The following is a 19,354-nucleotide window of genomic DNA, read 5'->3' as shown; positions in this document are numbered from 1 at the left end:
AAAACTAAATAAATGTTTAATGATATTTGATTTCTACTCCTTCTTAGATCCCTGCTGATTGCCAAGTATTTATCTGAGTTATTCAAGTGCTGTGAGAGTGTGTCTAAAATACTTAACTTTCATGTTCCATGCAACTCTGTAGAAAAGTGACTTGCCTAGGGTCACACAGCTAATAAGTGTCTGAAGCCATATTTGAACTCAGGAAGATGAGTCTCCCAACTCCAGGCCTGGCACTCTATCCACTACCCCATTTATCTGCCTTAGGGAAGATATGATGGATCTTATTCTGGTTCTGATTGTTGAATATTTGCAAAATAGGAGTTGGAGTGGGTCTAATAAAAGTTCTGGTAGTTAGAGTTCATTACTTGTTTGGGTGAAAGTAGGACATGTTAAGGTATGCTCTTTTAATTCAAAAAACTGATTCTGTTATGTTCAGGTATAGATACAAATACTTCTCAAACAGTACCCAAAAGAATGAGCTGTCATTAATTCCATAGGAAGGTTATATCTGTGGACTAAAAATTTGCAAAAGTTTCCCTTAGGATCCACTACAAATTTCTGTTGTATAATCACAACTGAACCCTCACTGGCAAAGCAATCCTTTTAAACCTTCCAAATTTATTTACGATTTCCCTTAACACAGCAGCTTTTCCAAACCTTTTCGTCTCTCCTCAAACCTTCTGTTGCTCCCCCTTCCCCACTCTCTGAACTGAGAACCTGGCCTTATATTTCACTGAAAAATACCCATTTGCTGAGAGGTCCCTTTTATCCCCTCCTCATCTTCCCTCATTCAGATGTCTTTCCTCACTAATCTTCTTCACTACTGTCTCACATGAAAAAAAACTAGTCCTTTTCCTTACTAAGACAAACCCCTCTATATCTACTCCATTTTCTCTGGCAGATCACTCTCTATTATTCCCACTCTCACTTATCTTCGTTCTCTCTCTAACTAGTGGCTGGTTTCCTGATGCAAACAAACACAGTCATATCTCCCTCATCTTCAAAAAAGCCTCACTTAATCTGTCCATCCCCAGTAGCTGTTATCCTATATATCACCTCCTTTTTGTGACTAAAGGCCATTTACAACCCATCTGTACACTTCCTTTATGCTTACTTCCTAAACACAGTCTGTTTCTGATCTCATCATTTAACTGAAATTGTTTTCTCCAAAGTTACCAATGATCTTTTTTTCCCCAATTTTATTAATTTATTGATTTATCAATAATCACTTCCATATGCTTTTGAGTTGAAAATTTTTCTCCCCCTTCCTCCCCCCCACCCTCCCCAAGACGGCACACAATCTGATATAGGTTTTACATTTACATTGCCATTAAACATATTTTCACATTAGTGAAGTTGTAAGTAAAAATTAAAACCAATAAGAGGAACCATCAGAAAGATGAAACAAAACTCAACAGAAGGTAAAAATAAGTGATAGTGATTCGACTTCCATAGTTCTTTCTTTGGATGTGGACAGCATTTTCCATCCCAAGACCTCTGGAGCCAATGATCTTTTAATTGACAAATTGACAGGTGGCATTTTCTCATCCTTAGACCTATGTGCACCATTGACTGTTGATTACCCTCTTTTCTTTGATACTCGTATTGTCCCAGGTTATGACGACCTTGCTTTCTCCTCATTCTTCTTCCATTTATCTGATTACTCCTCCATATTTTTTGCTAGATCTTCATCTAAATATCACCCACTAATTGGATATTGTTACCAAGCCTCTGTTCTGGGCCCTCTTCTTTTCTCGCTTTATAGGATTTCGCTTGGTAATGTTATCAGCTCTCATGTATTCAGTTTATCATCTCTATGCAGATGATTCTCAGACCTATTTTTCCAGCCCTAACCTCTCTTCTGATCTCCAGTCTCGCATCTTCAACTGCCTATTCCGACATCTCAAACTGAATGTCACCTAGACATCTTAAACTCAGCATATTCAAAACTGAATTCATTATCTTTCCTTTAAAATTCTCCCCTTTACCTAATTTCCCTGTTACTGTCAGAGGTACCAACATCCTCCCAATGACTTGGGCTTTCAACCTAGGATTCTCCTTGATTCCTCACTCTCCCCATTCCCCACTAATATCTGTTGCCAAGTCCTGTCGATTCTACCTTCATAACATCTCTAATTTACCTTCATGCCTTCTCTCTTCTGACACTGCTGCCACCCTGTTGCAGGCCCTTATCACCTTAAACTGGCACTATTGCAGTAGCCTTCTGACTTATTCCCTGCCTCAAGTCTCTACCCTTCCATTCCATTCTTCCACTCAGCTATCAGTCATCTTCCTAAAGCACAGATTTGACTATGTCACCCCTCTCTAACACACAGTAAACTCCAGGAGCTACCTCTTATTTCCAGGGTCAAATACAAAGTCTTCTGTATGGCTCTTAACGTCCTTCATTACTAGGTCCTTTGCTACCTTTTCAGTTTCTTACCCTTTATTCCCCTCCATGTATTCTGCAGTCCAGTGGCTTTGGTCTCCATACTCCCCCTCATACTGGATACTTAATCTCCTAATTTCTGCAAGAAGCCTTTCTCCATCTTCTTTAACACTAGTGCATTCTCTCTGAGATTTTCTCCAGTTTACATTTATATATCTCGTTTGTACATAGTCCTTTGCATGTTGTCTCCTTCATTAGATTGTGAGTTCCTTGAAATTTTTCCTTTCTTTTTATGTCCAATGTACTTAACACAATGTCTGGCACATAAAGGCACTTAATAAATGCTTCTTGACTTGACTTAAACTTAAGTCACTGTGTTCTAGGAATTAAATTATCATTGTGATTATTTCTCATCTACCCATTATCCCTCTCTGTATTCTATAGCAAATTGCTTAATTTCCCAGTATTCTAATTTATTTCTCTGGAAAAGAAGTGCAATAATTACACTGAATTGTTGGACTAGACCTGTGATTTCATTGGTAGGAATTCCTGGTGAGGAAACTCCCTCTACTAATGTAGATCAATACCTGGTCTGTAATTGTCATCAGTAAGACTTGAACCTAGGACTTCCTTATACCAAAGCTGGCTCTCTGTCTGTTAAACTATTCTGTCTCTCATATTAGCATTGTAACAACATTGAATAATCTTGATCAAATCCTGAAGACTGAAAAATAATGTATTAAGCCTATAAATATTAAATTAAGTTACCAGTATGTGAAGCATAGAGTGTTGGCACTGGAAGGAACCTTAGAAATCACCTCCCTCAACCCCTTTATTTTATAAATGGTGAAACTGAAGCCCAAAGAGGTTAAGTGATCATCAGAGTCAAGGGCATCATAATAAGATACAAACCCCTCTTTCAGAGAACGTGTGTGTGTTATGAGCTTAAGAAAAATAAAACCCAACATAAATCTTGCAAAAGAACTTAAAAATTGATTCAGAGAATGAGTATTTCTTTCCCTGCCTACACCCCCTACCTTATATAAGTTTTTCCTCTCTGTAGATAAATTCCTTCAATACAAAAGGAGCTGATAAATTGTATTTGAGACTAAAATGTGTTTCTTTTGTTTTCATTTTAAATGTTATAGGCAGAGCAAGCTGCCGTTACCTCTGAATTCGAAAGCTACAAAGTCCGAGTTCATAATGTTTTAAAACAACAAAAAAATAAGTCTTTGTCCCAGAGTGAAACAGAAGGAGCAAAACAAGAAAGGTAATTTTTTTTCATTTTTGCTATGAAAGTAATTACTATCAGCAAAGACAAACAAAATAGGGAAAGTATGACCAAATGAATTAGCAGTTAAGAAAAAATCCATTTCCTCTTACTTTCCAAGTATGCAGGTTAAATTCTAAAATAAAAGGGATAAACAAGGTTCCTTTGAATAATATAACATATTTATTTTCATTTTGAAGTTTTACATATATACATCCTCAGTGAGTACTCATAAGCAACAAGCTGTTGTTCACAAGTGGTCCTCACCACTTTTTTTACTTTTTTTTTTAAATCACATTTTTACCATCTCACAATTAAATGAAAAATATAGAGAACATAAGAATCTGTTGTGTTCATTGTTTTGTGATAATGAAAAAAAGTCGAGTCATTGGTAGGACATAATGCTTCCTTACAGTAAGATGTCCTCCCGTCCATACATTGAGATCATTCAGAAGTTGTTGGAAGACGTAAACAAAAATTACTGTCTTTAGTGACCCTCTGATCATTAACATCAGGCAAGGTATAAAACTAGGCGATATATGCTTACCAGAGGTATTCACCACTGCAGTAGAAGAGCAACATAGCAAAGTCCAGGTTAAGGAGGGATTCCCTGTGGATAGTGAGGTTTTCTTGATGTTCTGTGTTAGAGATGATATTGTACTGATTTTCTTCAAAGCCCAAAACATTGCAGAGTCTACCGAAATTACAAAGAATTTTTACTGACTCCAAGCTTCCCATGAAAGCAAAGTCCTGTCTTTTTAATGCTAACATTTTATTAACATTGCTATATGTCAGGGAGACATGGAATACCACTACCTCCAAAGATGAGTTTCACACAGAGGGCAATAGAAAGGCACATGGTGGGTGTGAGCAGGCTGCTGCATAGAACCAGTGAAGAACTTTGAAGGAGAATAAAAGTAAAGAATGTCATCAGGGGATTGTATGACAAGAAGAAAAGAGAAAATGTTCTAGTGAAATAGCAAGAGCAAGAGTTGACAGATTGACATCCATGGTGGCCCACTAGTGTGTTCACAATGTCAGGAGAAAGCAAGAAAACTTACAGCATGTTGGATGGACTCCATCGCTTACTCACCCCCAGGCTTGCCCAGTGGCAACTATTAGGAGTACGTAGATAAGAGCAAGATAGGCATGGATGGTTTTCAGTCTCCATCCTTGGAGGAAACTCCCAAATCAAAGAGGTCACAGGTATATTTGCGTATTTGAGAGTGCTGTTACAAGATAGTTATTTGAAAGGGAGACAGACTGCCCAGCTCATACGCACCTACTACAGCAAAATCCTAAAGTTCACACCAGACTTAGTGATCAAAAAATCCAAAAAGAAACTAGTTTCTTGGGGGATCTAGGTGGCACAGGATAGAGCACTGGCCCTGAAGTCAGGAGGACCTGAGTTCAAATTTGGCTTCAGACGAATAACACTTACTAGGTGTGTGACTCTGGGCAAGTCACTTCATCCCAGTTGCCACACACACACACACACACACACACACGCACACACACACACACACACACACAGAAATAATAAATTAGTTTCTTTTTAAAATAATGATTCATTGTTTTTATTTTCAAATTGTTTTGGGGGTTTTTTTGGTTTGTTTTTGGTTTTTTTGCTTCTAGGCAATTGGAGTTAAGTGACTTGCCCAGGGTCACACAGCTAGTAAGTGTTAAGTGTTTGGTCTGAGGCCGGATTTGAACTCAGGTCCTCCTAACTTCAGTGCCAGTGCTCTATCCACTGCGCCACCTAGTTGCCCCTCAAATTCAAGTTTTTAAAAATGCATCTGTCCCTCCTACTTACCCCCTCCCATCTTACCCCCATTGAGTAAACTTTGAAAAAGAAACAAAACCTGGAAAAACACATCCCTCTAAACATAGATCTACATAGTCTGGTAAAATAAATTCCCACATTAGCCATGCCCCAAAATGCACTTCTCTTTCGCCATTTTAAGTTCATCATCCCACTGTTGAGGTGAATGGAATGATCTGTATTCATTCTTTCAGAATCATGGTTTGTCATTGTGTTGACCAGAGTTCTAAAGTCTTTCATGTTTCATAGTTTGTTTTTCTCTATAAGGTTATCAGTGTATTTTTTTCCCAAGTTCTGTTCACTTCACTTTTCATCTCTTCATAAAGGTCTTCCCTGGTTTTTTTTTTCTGAAATTGGCATTTCATCATTTCCTCTGGCACAGTATTTAGCCATTTTTCCTAATAAGAGGAAATCCCTTTTGTTTACGATTTGTGGCTACCACACAAAGAATTGTTATAAATATTTTTGTATGTAGAGATACTTTGCCTCTTTATTTCTTTGGGGCACTGACCTACTAATTTGATATAGCTGGGTCAAAAGCTTGGTAACTTTCTTGGCATAGTTCCGAATTCCTTTCCAAAATGGCTGAAACAATTTATTAGCTCCACTAACAGAGCAGTAATGTATCTGTTTTCCCACAGCACCCCCCAAGATTTGTAAGTTTCCTCTTTTCATTTTTGCCATTCCGATAGGTATGAAGAGGAACCTCAAAGTTATCCGAATTTTTATTTTTCTGATTTTTAATGATTTAGAGTATTTTTTCATAATGATCACTAATAACATGGATGTCTTCCTCTGAACACTGCCTGCTTATATCCTTTGACCATTATTTTTTGGAGAATGGCTGTCTTATAAATTTGAACCAGTTCTTCATAGAGCTTGAATACAAGACCTTTATTAAAGAAACTTGTTGCAATTTTTTTTCAGTTACTTGTTTCTCCTCTAATTTTTACTACATTAGATATGTTTGTGCAAAAGGTTTTAAATTTTATGTAATCAAAATTGTTCACTTTACCCTGTGCAGTCCTTTTTATCACTTGTTTTGGTGATGAATCTTCCCCTTTTCATTCATTTGAAAGATGATTTCTTCCTTGCTGCTAATTTGTTTATTATGTGACCTTTTATATCTAGTTTTTGACCATTTTTTGTGTATGTTTTTTCTCAGTTTTTAATTGGAGGAGTATTGGCAGTTAATGTCTAGATTTTTTTAAAATATATGTATGTGTTTGTTTTAAAGGGGTACAGAATGGGGAGTTATACTTTTGTAGAGTATCTTGTCTTTTTGTTCCTTTTTTTAGTGTTTTAAGTTCATAATAAATATTTTTCTTTTTAAAAATCAAACACATAAAATATTAGGATATCTCCAAATATAGGCTATATCTCTAAAGTGAAATTTCTTTGAAGGAATACTAACAAATCTTATGTAAGTAAACAGTAAGTCTAGGCCATACTCAGATTTCATATAATCTAACTTTGGGGGAGGAGTGGAGCCCATGGCCAGACCAATAAGAAAATGTAATTTTCATTGCCTATCAAGGACAGTAGCGAAACTTGATCAGTTAAAGCATTATATTGAACTTCAGGCAGGGAAGAAAGAAAAAAAGATGGCCATGTGAACATTTAGGTCTTTCTGGTAAATAGATGATGTACTCTATTCTTTGTTAAATGGCAGTGTCAGGCCTGCACAACTTGCAACCCATAGGCTATGCGTGGGCTGCTTGCAGCACACCAAAGTGTTTCAGGCAGCCTGCAGTAAATGTGGAGAAAAATAGCCTTTGTATGTAGAGGAAATCCTTTGGCCTGCTGCAAGTGCAAGTTGTGCAGGCCTACAGTTTATGTTGAACTTGTTGCATCTGTTTTTATTAAAAATACTAACATTGAAATTCCTCTGGGACTGGTATCTTTCAAACTTTCAAATTTTGAATGTTTAAAAACATTTTTTGTACAGATTGAGAAATGATTGAGTCTGGTTTCTTTAAATATTCGAAATCATTTAAAACTGAAAACTGAATTTTGGTCAAGAAACATGTTTTCATGTATAACTATTACTCTTTATGTGTATCTCAATTACCATATTGAAATAGTATTTGGTTTAAATATTTCCAGATCACTTTTTGTGGATTACCAAAAAAAAAAAATTGGAGCAAAAGATGATTCAGGAATTCTTTTGATGCATATGTTTTTGTTTTTATAACTAGAGATTCAGCATTCAAAAGAATTTTCCCATCAGGACCTCACTATTCTAAGAAAGATCAAATATCCTGGAATGTTTTTGTATATTTATAACTCTGAAGCTTCTTATTTTGAAATCTGTTGACAGAGAATGCAGGCTGATAAATGATGGCAACTAGCCTGTCACTTGTAAAAATTGTGGAATATAACTAAGAATTTAATTAACTGAGTTTTCATCTGGCTCTAAAAATGCTTGGTTTGGGTTTTTTTGTTTGTTTCATTCCTAAATATCTCTGAATTCTGAGGTCAAATAATAAGCCATAGTTGTGTTGAATTTTTTTCTTGCTTTCTTACTCATTTTCTTATTTATTATTTTTCTTTTTTTTTTTATATACATTAGCCTTATCTGAAGGTAGAATTCAACAAAGCAGAAAGTGTTTTTGCTTATTCTTTCACTTTTACCCTATCTTAACATACCATTCTTTCTTCTATTGGACAATAGAAAACTAGATATAGTTTCAGAGGTTGTCCTCTGAAAACTTTAGAGCTATGTCATATTTCGCTCATGACACAATCATGTTACTTCAAATAAGTTCTTTGGTGCTATTAAATTATTGCATTCCATCCTAATGTGAAATATGTTTACTCAGGGATATTTTGTATGCCTCAGATTGCCTAGTATGTGGAGATTAAAGTGTCAATAAATGTTATAACTTCTCCATTGTGACATCTGTCTCAGACTCCTGATGACATAGCTGAACAGCTTACCTATTAGGAGTTGAATTGTGGAAATTAAAATATATTTCAAAGTCAGATTTCCTCCTTTCCTTTTCCCTCCAGACAGCATCTAGAAATGATGATAGACCAACTGAAAATGAAATTGCAAGATACCCAGAATAATTTACAGACCAATGCATCTGAACTTCAAGTATTACAGTCTGAACATGATACTCTACTGGAAAGGCACAATAAGATGCTGCAGGAGACAGTCGCGAAAGAGGCAGAACTCCGAGAAAAGTATATTTTTTCTAGTACTAACATGTTATTTTGCCTTTATGTATCGTACAGTCATTTTCAGTTATGTCCAACTCTTCGTAACCCCATTTGGGGTGTTCTTGGCAAAGATACCAGAGTGCTTTGCCATTTCCTTCTCTCCAGCTCATTTTATAGATGAGGAAACTGAGGCCAACAGGGTTAAGTGACTTGCCCAGGGTTATTCAACTACTAAGTGTCTGAGGCCAGATTTGAGCTCAAGAAGATAAGTCTTCCTGACTCCAGGCCCAGTGCTTTACCTACTGCCCCACCTAGCTGTTCAGATAAAGAGCTAAGAAAATTACATGAAATAAAAACTATAACAAGTTTGAGGTAATTTTGCCATTATAATTTAGTACTGGAAATTGTCATGACACTATAAATCAAGCTCATTAGTATTTTGTTTTTATGAATTTGAAAATTATATATCAAAGAGCTTTACATGTGTCATTTCATTTGATCTTCACAACAACCCTGTGAGGGAAGTACTATTTTCATCCCTGTTTCGGAGATGGGGAACTGAGACAGACAGAGGTTCAATAATTTGCCTGAAGCCATACAGCTGACAGTATCTGAGACAGGTTTTGAACTCAGGTTTTCCTGACTCTGAGTTCAGTGCTCTATGCTTTGTGTCACCTGGAGTTCCCTTTAGAAATGTTAATGCAAAGTACATGAATAATGAGGGGGAAAATATCATTGATGCTCTTACATAGTTGTTGATGTGATTGTAAAACAATATGAAAAGGCTTGCCCTCAGTATTTTTGAGTTGTGCTTTGTTTGGAAGTTTGGTTTTGTTTTAAGTGAGATTGGAAAGTGATTGTTATTAATATAGCCATGCCCTAGAAAGAAGAAATAAAATGGTACTAAAATATCTTCTATATTTTTAAACATTTTAAGGCTTGCTCAGAGAAGCAGGTGTCTAGCATTTCGTACTGGGAGCAGCAACATGAGGCAGTGACAGATTTCAAAGCAATATAGAATTGAGATTGTAGAAAGGCTTTTGTCACACTGAGGGTATACCCTAATTTCCGTAGAGGAACAGATTTTTTGTTCTGTCTCCCAGTCCCTAAAGAAGCAGCAAGTAAAATTAAATGGTTTTAGAAAATAAATTTTATTCATTCTTCAGGCTCTGTTCCGTACAGTCAGAAAACATGATGTTGAAGTCAGAGCATGCACAGACTGTGAGTCAGCTAACATCCCAGAACGAAACACTCCGCAGTAACTTCCGGGATCAGGTGAGGCATTTGCAGGAAGAGCACAGGAAGACCATGGAGACACTGCAGCAGCAACTTTCCAAAGTGGAAGCTCAGTATTTCCAACTTAAGAGCGACCCCGCTACCAGAAGTATGTATGCATTCATGAAAGTAGTAACTTTTTGATGATGTCATTTTTTTTTGAACTTTCAGACTTTCACAGCACTTTCCATATGACCATAATAAATGCCACTCTGAAATCTTCCTGTTCATAAATGTTTGCAGTGGTTGCCCTTCATTAAATCAATCTCAGCAATTTTAAGAATATACCATAATTATCTTTAACTTATCCTAAATTATCCATTAATATGTCTAAATTTTTAAGTTCATATTTTCAGCCAACATAACCTTTTAGTGTAATAAATCCTCATTTATATACTATCTATTGTATCAGATAATATTTCCTTTTCTTTGACATTAAACTTGCTCCATCAATCTCCGTAGAATGATGCTTAGTCCTAGTGTTTTGTGGGACTATATAGCATTCTTTATTGCTATTCATTAAACAGACTGATATAAATATTTTATGATCAAAAGAAAGACAAAACACCTCATTTCCCAAAGCATTAGCTTCACAGATACTTTTGTTTTGTTTTATTTTGTTTTGTTTTTTGCTTTTAGGCAATTGGGGTTAAGTGACTTGCCCAGGGTCACACAGCTAGTAACTGTCAAGTGTTTGGTCTGAGGCCAGATTGAACTCAGGTCCTCCTGACTTCAGGGCCGGTGCTCTATCCACTGCACCACCTAACTGCCCTAAATACTTTTCTTTGGTTAATAGAAAGTTAAAGCCTAAGCTATTATAGAAGTGACATCTTCAGGATAGTTTTAAAAGATGTTTTCAGGTTTGCTTTTAATGATACTACTAGCTTCAGCATAGCCCTATAGGCTAGAAAAGGTTGATATGACTTCAGCTGTACCAAGATGACTAGTTAGATTTAGATCCTGCTGCCCAAAAGGGATGATTAGACTCTGACAAAGCCTCTGAATCAAGTAAAAGCTATTGCAGCATCTTGGAAGCAGGCAAGCAGCACACTTTAGGGGCTAGGTTTGCCCAGCACAAAGCAATAATGTTAAAAAATGTTTTATTTTCCTTCAACACCAATCGTGTGAGATTTAGTTATCATCTTGTTCTTCTCCCATCCCCTCACACATACACTCTTCTCCACTGCTTTATACAGGTGTTGGCTGAGGGTGGGAGGAGAGGAGTAGAGAAATTAAGACCCATGCTTGTGTTTAGTAGTGTAATAACCCTCCACGTTGAGTTACCAAAAAGTTTGTGAGTTTTAGAAGCTGGCCATTCTAAGAATTTTGTGAAGATCATTTTACCTCATCCAGCTGTTTAGAAAGCAGTAACCTTCGGTCCCTGTAGAAATGGATTGAATGATAAAAGATTTCATATCATTAGGAAATATATTCATTTCTGGTTTTTAAGAGTGAGAGAATGAATTCCTTCTTTGTACCACTTGGCCTTTTAAGTTAAATAATTTTCTCACCTTTGAATTTGTCCCAATTATCAGTTCATTTTCATTGTTGGTCTTTGACTTACGCATGTACAGCTTATTTGGAATTGGTTTCATCTTTGATCTTTTTTTTTCCATTTATGGATTCAAAGACATGTCATTCTTTCTTGTTTTACTTTTTCTAATTGGGTGCAGCTTCCTCACATCAACCGTTGAAGAATCTTCGTGAAAGGAGAAACACAGACCTGCCCCTCCTTGAAATGCATGCTGTAACCAGGGAGGAGGGAGAGGGAATGGAAACTACTGACACTGAGTCTGTGTCTTCTACCAGTATCCATACACCATCTCTGGAACAGCTTCTTAATTCTCCTGAAACTAAACTTGGTATGTTCGTTTTTTAAAACATAGTTTTCCTTATTTAGGTATTCTGTAGAATTACTACTGCTATAAATTATGAGGGTCCCCTGTTGAGTCATGATGATATTTTTTTGAATGCCATTGTACTCCTTCCTGAATTGCAAGTGATAAGCCTTACCTAGAGTGCGGTTTGAGATTTTGTTTAAATAAGCTCCAGTTCTCTCCTAAATCTGAGCCAGGTAGATGCATGAGAATTCAGTAGCAATATTAAAAAGTAAAAAGTGGCAATGTTTTTTTAAAAAGGTATAAAAAAGGCAGCAGGGCCTATTGGATAGAGAGCTGACTTTGGAGTTATTAAGATTTGCATCTAAGCCCTTCTCTTACACTAGCTGGGTGACCCCTGTCAAGTCACAATCTCTTAGAGCCCTGGGCAGGGTATTCTCTGCATTGATTAAGAGAGTTTCCTCACTTAGAATTCCCTCTACCAATAAAATCACAGTTCTAGTCCAGAAAAAATTAAAAAGTAATATTAATTTTTCATTGTCCCCATTTGTAAACTGAAAGTTTGATTGTTTTCATATGATTCCATAATTGCGTACTGGATTCAGAATCAGTGACTTAACTTACTTTATTTAACTGTAAACTTTTGTCCTTTGAAATTTTAATAAGTGTTTGCCTTCACAATTGAATCCATGTTGGCTGTGTAGCAGACTACATGAATATTTCCAAAGGAGCATGTAGTTTTGGTTTCTTCCTAGTCTTGGGATCACACAAGCTGGGGGTGTTTGGGCAGTGCTTTCATTGAGCAGGAAGTCAAAGATGGTAAGTCAGAAGGTCCACTGGGAGGGTGAGGGCAATAGCTGCTGGCCATGCAGTTGCCCTTTTGAATCTCCCTTAGTAGATTGTAAGTAACATGATACTTTCAGTTCTCAGGAAGACAGATAAATGACCAGAAGATCAATGACAGTTTTGATAAAAAGTTGTAAAGGTGAAAGTTTACCAGACTGCAGAGGAGAGGCTAATACAACCCATAATTACCTGGAAGCCTCTTAAGTTTCTTGAAGGCAAAAACCTATCTTACATTGATTTTTTTTTTACCTTTTTTTCACTGCAGGGTAATCTTTCAATTAAAGACCCATTGAATAATTGGATGGTAGACCTAAACGCATTTGATTCTTTAATAATGAAACTATGAACATTCATTGGTTTAAAGATGGAAAGAGGAGAAAGTACTTAATTAATGCATGAATATTTGAAATAAGAATGAAAAAGACTAGGGTTGAGGAGTTTAGAAATTTAGGAATTCGTAAAGCAGTTCTTCAGTTTGTGAACCCAATTAGAAAATCTTATATTTAGAGAGAGAATTTAAAAAGTTAAAGGGATCTCAGATATACCCACATTTTACAGATGATATCCAGAGCAGTAAAGTGACTTAGCAAAGACAAATACAAAATTTAGTTTTGGAAATTAATCTTGCTGTAATCAATAAGGACTTATTGATGAGGAAACTGAGGCCAAGTTAAGTGACTTGCCCAGGGTTACACAACTACTAGTGTCTGAGGCCAGATTTGAACTCAGTAAGAGGAGTCTTCGTGTCTCCAGACCTGGCACTCTGTCCACTGATAGACATGTTTGGCATTCAGAGCTCTTCACAACCTGGCCCTCCCCTATCTTTCCAATGTTCTTAACCCCTTACCTACTATCTGTGATCCAGTGACACTGGCCTCCTTACTGTTGCTCACATAAGATGCTCCATTTCCTGACTCTGGGTATTTTCATTTGGAAATTAATCTTTCATTTGGAAATAAAATTTCAGAACCTCCTTTATGGCACGAAGAACTCAGCAAAGAAGAATTGGTTCAGAAGCTCAATTCCACCACAAAGAGTGCCGACCACTTGAATGGCCTCCTTAGGGAGACTGAAGCAACCAATGCGATTCTCATGGAGCAAATTAAGGTGAGTCTAACCAAACCCAGTCGCCAGTGAAACTGTCAATATTTGTAAGCATTCTTTCTATATGATGTGCCCATTAAACATATCTCCAACAAAAAGTTATACTGTATATTTTATAAAGAGCCGTAAAGCATGAACTACTTGAAATTCAAGAAACATTTATCAGGCATTGATTGGGCATCTGTAATGTGCAGAACACTCTTCTAGACCCTTAGGAAACCTATAAGGTGTAACTCTACCCATCATGCTTATAGTTTAAAAAGGGGACAAAAGCATAGATAACTATAATGACATTATATGATGTGTTCATTAGAGAACTCCAAAACCAAGTACCCTTGTGTAAAATCCAAGGTGGGGTATTTTTATCCACCTACAGATCAGAGAAGGCTTAAGGATGAGCATGGGTAAAAATTTTCACACAGAAGAGGGAAATGGGAGTTGGTTCTAGGCATAGGTGACATCGTGACCCAAGAGATGGAAGGACAGAGGAAACATGGGGACTTCAGAGAGTGGTAAACCTGCTTAACTCTCTAATCAGTTAAGACTGAAAGAGAGCATGCTCTCCAATTGTGGAAAGCATCGAATGCCAGGTAGGAGCATTTGAACTTTACCCAGTAGAAAGGCATGGAAAGATTTTAAGCAGAATGACATGGCTTGAGCAGGTTTAAGTCTAAAAGAAATCATTTAGATTGCAGCTTTACTGCCGGGGGGGGTGGAGCAGCACAAGAGAGTACTTCTGCACATAGTGAGTCTTGAAACCTTTAGGAATGATTGCGGATAAGGCACATTTACTCAAGTATGGGACCATTTTCACCTCTATTTTTTTTTCATAAATCCCAAAATGGTGGAGGCGGGGATGTGGCTGAAATTTATGGGATTACACTAGTGACTATTTGGGACCTGTGAAAAAAGGCCAGATTGGTGCCTTTATACACGTTTTCAAATCTATTTTTCTTTATAGCTTCTCAAAAGTGAAGTAAGAAGATTGGAAAGGAACCAGGAGCGGGAGAAGTCAGTAGCTAACCTAGAATACTTGAAGAATGTTCTGCTACAGTTTATATTTCTAAAAGCCGGGAGTGAAAGAGAGAGGCTTCTTCCTGTCATAGACACAATGTTGCAGCTCAGTCCTGAAGAGAAAGGAAAGCTTGTTGCAATTGCTCAAGGTTGGTGAAATTAAATTTTCCCCTAATTGTCGCACTTAGAGTGTGATTTGTCTATTATACATGTCTGTATGTAGATGTATGTCATATATACACACATATACTACATATCACATATTGCTGTATATATATCTTCATAAATTTCTTCAAGGTATAAACTCAAGTTATTTATCTTTTCAAATTTTTTAGTCTGTTGTAGATATGAAATAAATTTTGTGTTATTCAGTGACAAACTTATGTAAGTTTTTAGGACACCAAAAACAGTTTTATATATTTCAGTATAATTACGATATGTTCATAATAAAATGCAAATTTAATATTTCAGCTCCTTAGCTAATTGTGTTGGTGATCCTAATCCCAAATTTCACCAAAAAATATAATTTCATCGACTAATCTACACTTTTTTTAAATTTTTTTTTATTTTTAGGCAATTGGGGTTAAGTGACTTGCCCAGGGTCACACAGCTAGTAAGTGTCAAGTGTTTGGTCTGAGGCCGGATTTGAACTCAGGTACTCCTGACTTCAGGGCCGGTGCTCTATCCACTGCGCCACCTAGCTGCCCCTTATACTTTTTTTTATATTAAGCATATACCCATAAAAATTAGGACGACAGTCCTTAGCAGTTTCTTGGGCACTTACCATGCCACTTAGAACATGAATGTTACTCCCCAATGCAGAAGAAATGAAGAGTTGTGTTTTTCAATTAAAGGATAGAATTATCCTTTCTAAAATTTTGTTCTTGAAGAAAGATTGGTACAGGTGTTTCAATTTTGAAATTTTTTTTTTAAATCTCTGCAGAGTAGTTTGGAACTATGGCCAAAGGGCTATAAAACTCTGCATACTGTTTGACCCAGCAATACCACTGCTAGGTCTGTATCACAAAGACATCCAAAAAAAGAAAAAGGACAAAGGACCTATTTGTACAAAAATATTTATAGCAGTTCTTTTCGTGGTGGCTAAGAATTGGAAATCAAAGAGATGCCCATCAATTGGGGAATGGCTAAATAAGTCATGGTATGTGATTGTGATGGAATTGTACTGTGAAGTGACAAGCAGGGTGATTTCAGAAAAACCTAGAAGGACTTCCATGAACTGAGGCATAGTGAAGTGAACAGAACCAGGAGAGCCTTGTGCACAGCAACGGCAATATTGTTCAATGAACTGTGAATAACTTAGCTACTCTCAGCAATATAGTGATCCATGACAATCTCAAAGGACTAATGATAAAGTGTACTATCCACCTCCAGAGAAAGAACCGATATTCACTTGAGCATGCTGGGGTTTTTTTTCATTTTTTTTTCTCTTATTCAAGTCTTCTTCTACAAAATGACTAATATTAAAATGTTTTACTTAATTGCACATGTATAGCCTATATCTTATTGCTTATTGTCTGAGGGAGCGGGGAGAGGAGGAGAGGGAGGGATAGAATTTGGATTTCAAAACTTTAAATAACAACATTTTTTAAAATCTCTTTTTGAGGCAGCCAGGTGGCCCAGTAGATAAAGCTCCGGCCTTGAAGTCAAAAGGACCTGAGTTCAAATTTGGCCTTAGACACTTGACACTTACTAGCTGTACGACCCTGGCAAGTCACTTAACCCCGATTGCCTCACTAAAAAGCAAAAAAAAAAATCTTTTCACTTTAGACATATAAATGTACTGAGCACTTCATGCATTTTTTTTGTATCTTCACAAGGGCAAAGTCAATAAATATCGATTATGGGAAAACAAATATATAATACAAGAGAATTGTTCTTCTGAACAGTAGTTCTTGTAATCATGTATTATTTCCCATGTATATTTAAAGAAGGCTCAATCCTTAATTTTTTTTTTTGAGGCAGTTAGGCTTAAGTGACTTGCCCGAGGTCACACAGCTAGTAATGATGTTGGACTTGAACTCAGGTCCTCTTGACTCCACTTGACTTCTTAATTTCTACAAGTACATATTTAGATTAGGCCTTTTAAGTTTTCATGTTTATTTTGACACCACAGCATTGTTTGCTAAGGGACTTGGAGTGGACTATAAACTACAGTTGCTTAATTTTTATTTCGTATGTGAATGTCTTTGATACTGAAGAGTTTGAATAGATTTTTTTTTCCCTACAAAGGTGAAGAAGAAAGTACATCTCGACCCTCTGGATGGGCATCCTACCTACACAGTTGGTCAGGCCTTCGCTAATACGGTGATAAGAGAATGTTTTTTGAGCTTGTAACCAAATAGAATATTTGTGACAAAAATAACCCAGACACATGAAGTCCTTTTGTTTCTTTTGTGAATTTGTGTGTGTGTGTGTGTGTGCACAGACAGGATTTATGTAGGCAAAAAGTACATCAACAGCAGCTTGAAGGTTGATGTCAAATGTCAGGCCTTCAGAGATCGGATGCTGCCAAGACCATCTTTTTTGTGGGCTTTTAATTATGCTGCCAGTGGGGATGGGAAGGGGGTACCTATCCTCTCACTCTTTAGTGGCTCTGAATCCTGTTCTTGCTTGAGAATACTGTAAGTCCCGAACCCAAGTTTTGGCCCCATAACAGAACTGGAATTTAGAGCATTTAATGTTAATTATACTTTGCCAAAATATGATTTGCCAGAAGTGTTGTTGCTAGAAATTAATTGGCAGCAAAATTGATAGGACTTGAATTTAAAGATACAAAGAAAATGTACAATTGGAAAATTGACAATTGGCAAAGTGTCCATGAACTTAAGTGACTGGATAAAAATATTACAAATGAATTATGAGGCCAGGTTACCGAATTCCACACAAATGTTTTAAAATGTGTTCAGAATGTGGACATGCTTTCAGTCTTTTTTGGTATGGCTACAGGAATAAGAATACTGTTAGATGATAGAATACCGAATCAAAAGAGACTATTTTTATTGCATGATAACCTTTTCCATTCTGTTAATTTGTAAGCCTTCATTGTGTGTTCAGAGTTTGGCTAAATTATTACAAACTTGTTCTCTGTAGCTCTTTTCCATTCCCCTTCCCTCTCCCACTTACACCCCCACCTCACCCCAGGTTAGTGAGAATGTGGATCTTCAAAGCCATAGAATTCAGCATTATATTTAAATGAAACAACACTAAGGAACTTCCTGTATTCATGTAGAGTGTATAGCCCCAAAGGCTTTCCAGTAACAAGGAATGAAAAAGGCATTGGTTCCATAGGGGTGGCTTATTGGAGGCTATCTGTCCATTCGGAGGATAATCCACAGTCTCTGTGACTAGCAGAGTGGTGTAGAAAGGGGTTGCCGTCCTCTGACTTTTGAGTACGTACGATTGGCTAGTAAAATCAACATTGTGTTATTAAATCTGAAAATTTGAGAGCAATCTGATTAAAAATCATTTACTATTTAGTGATGTCGACGTACAACCATTTTGATGAAGTTCTGTAAACCTGTTGATTTGTACTTTTACCTTTAAAACTCTCAGCTGGAGAACTGACTTTGCACTTTGTACTAGAACATTAACTTCCAAACAAGTTTAAGTGAAAGGATGCTGCTGACTTGTTGAGTTTGTTCTTTTAAGAAATTTCTCCTCCTGAGTGACTTTTGTCATGTTTTAGAAAAACAGACCAAAACTGGTGAATGTGTCACATATGCATTTGTTTTAAAACTGAAGTTAAATTAAACATTTGTTTTTCTTACTTTGAAAACTGTGAATATAAGTATGCCAATAGCATACGATGTAACACTTTGATAGTATTTAAAGAAATTTTAATTTCTCACTGACCCTCAGATTTGTGAATCGTATACATACTTGTATTGAAATATTGAGTCTGTATTCATGAATGTAATAAAAATACTTTTGCATGATACAAAATGGTTACTTTTAATTACAGGGGGAAATATTCTTTGAGACTTTCAGTAATGAAACCATAATTTATGATTATTTTAATAATCACTTATTAAACATGTTTCACTGTGTAATACATTTTTATGGCTAAGTCTTTTATTAACATCATCTCTTTGGGGGTTTTGAATCAACTCATGGGTTACATCTACTATTGCCCTTATTGAATGAGAGCTGGAATTTTAGGTATATTGGAATTCCAGTATTAGAATATTGGGAAAGAGCAGTGATCGTTCCTTTGATAGCATTGGAGTAGACAAGATGATGTCTCTAGTGTGTTAGGATATATATACACTCAAAATATTGAAAGACCAATTCAAGGCGTTTGGATGGACTTTGATAAACTATCCATATAACCAAAACCACCGCTTTGTGTAAGATTACATGAAGTTGTAATTCATGTTACTTCAAAATTACCTTTTAAAGATAACATACTTGAAGATGTTTAGTCAGTGAATGAGACCTCAAAGTAGGATGGAGTAAGGTTTTAATTATTCGCCATCTCAGCTCTCCATGTTCTTGAATTTCCGAAAGGCAATCAGGCCCTTTTGTCATGGTTTTCATTTTGTTTAGATATAGACAACAAAGAAAGGTATGTCAAGCTGAGCGATCTTCATTACTCTTTACAGGTAGCCCTC

The 19,354-nt window shown here is 36.5% G+C and overlaps 1 protein-coding gene across 2 annotated transcripts in view; it reads left to right on the top strand.

The window, feature by feature from the left end:
- GCC2 (GRIP and coiled-coil domain containing 2) overlaps positions 1-18,797 on the top strand; it is a 51,349-nt gene extending 32,552 nt beyond the window's left edge. For both annotated transcript variants that reach the window (XM_020979492.2, XM_020979491.2), the window contains exons 17-23: positions 3,538-3,659; positions 8,494-8,670; positions 9,813-10,030; positions 11,595-11,783; positions 13,573-13,712; positions 14,671-14,872; positions 16,974-18,797. In XM_020979492.2, coding sequence (XP_020835151.1) covers positions 3,538-3,659; positions 8,494-8,670; positions 9,813-10,030; positions 11,595-11,783; positions 13,573-13,712; positions 14,671-14,872; positions 16,974-17,044 — 1,119 coding nt within the window. In that variant the 3' untranslated portion in view covers positions 17,045-18,797. The remainder of the gene's footprint in view (positions 1-3,537; positions 3,660-8,493; positions 8,671-9,812; positions 10,031-11,594; positions 11,784-13,572; positions 13,713-14,670; positions 14,873-16,973) is intronic.
- Positions 18,798-19,354: the final 557 nt, after the last annotated feature.

The sequence above is a fragment of the Phascolarctos cinereus genome, unplaced genomic scaffold, assembly GCF_003287225.1.
Source record: "Phascolarctos cinereus isolate Bilbo 61053 unplaced genomic scaffold, phaCin_HiC Scaffold_7;HRSCAF=346, whole genome shotgun sequence".
Lineage (NCBI taxonomy): Eukaryota > Metazoa > Chordata > Mammalia > Diprotodontia > Phascolarctidae > Phascolarctos > Phascolarctos cinereus.
Note: the sequence above shows the minus strand (reverse complement) of the source record. Positions and strands in the feature narration are given on the sequence as shown.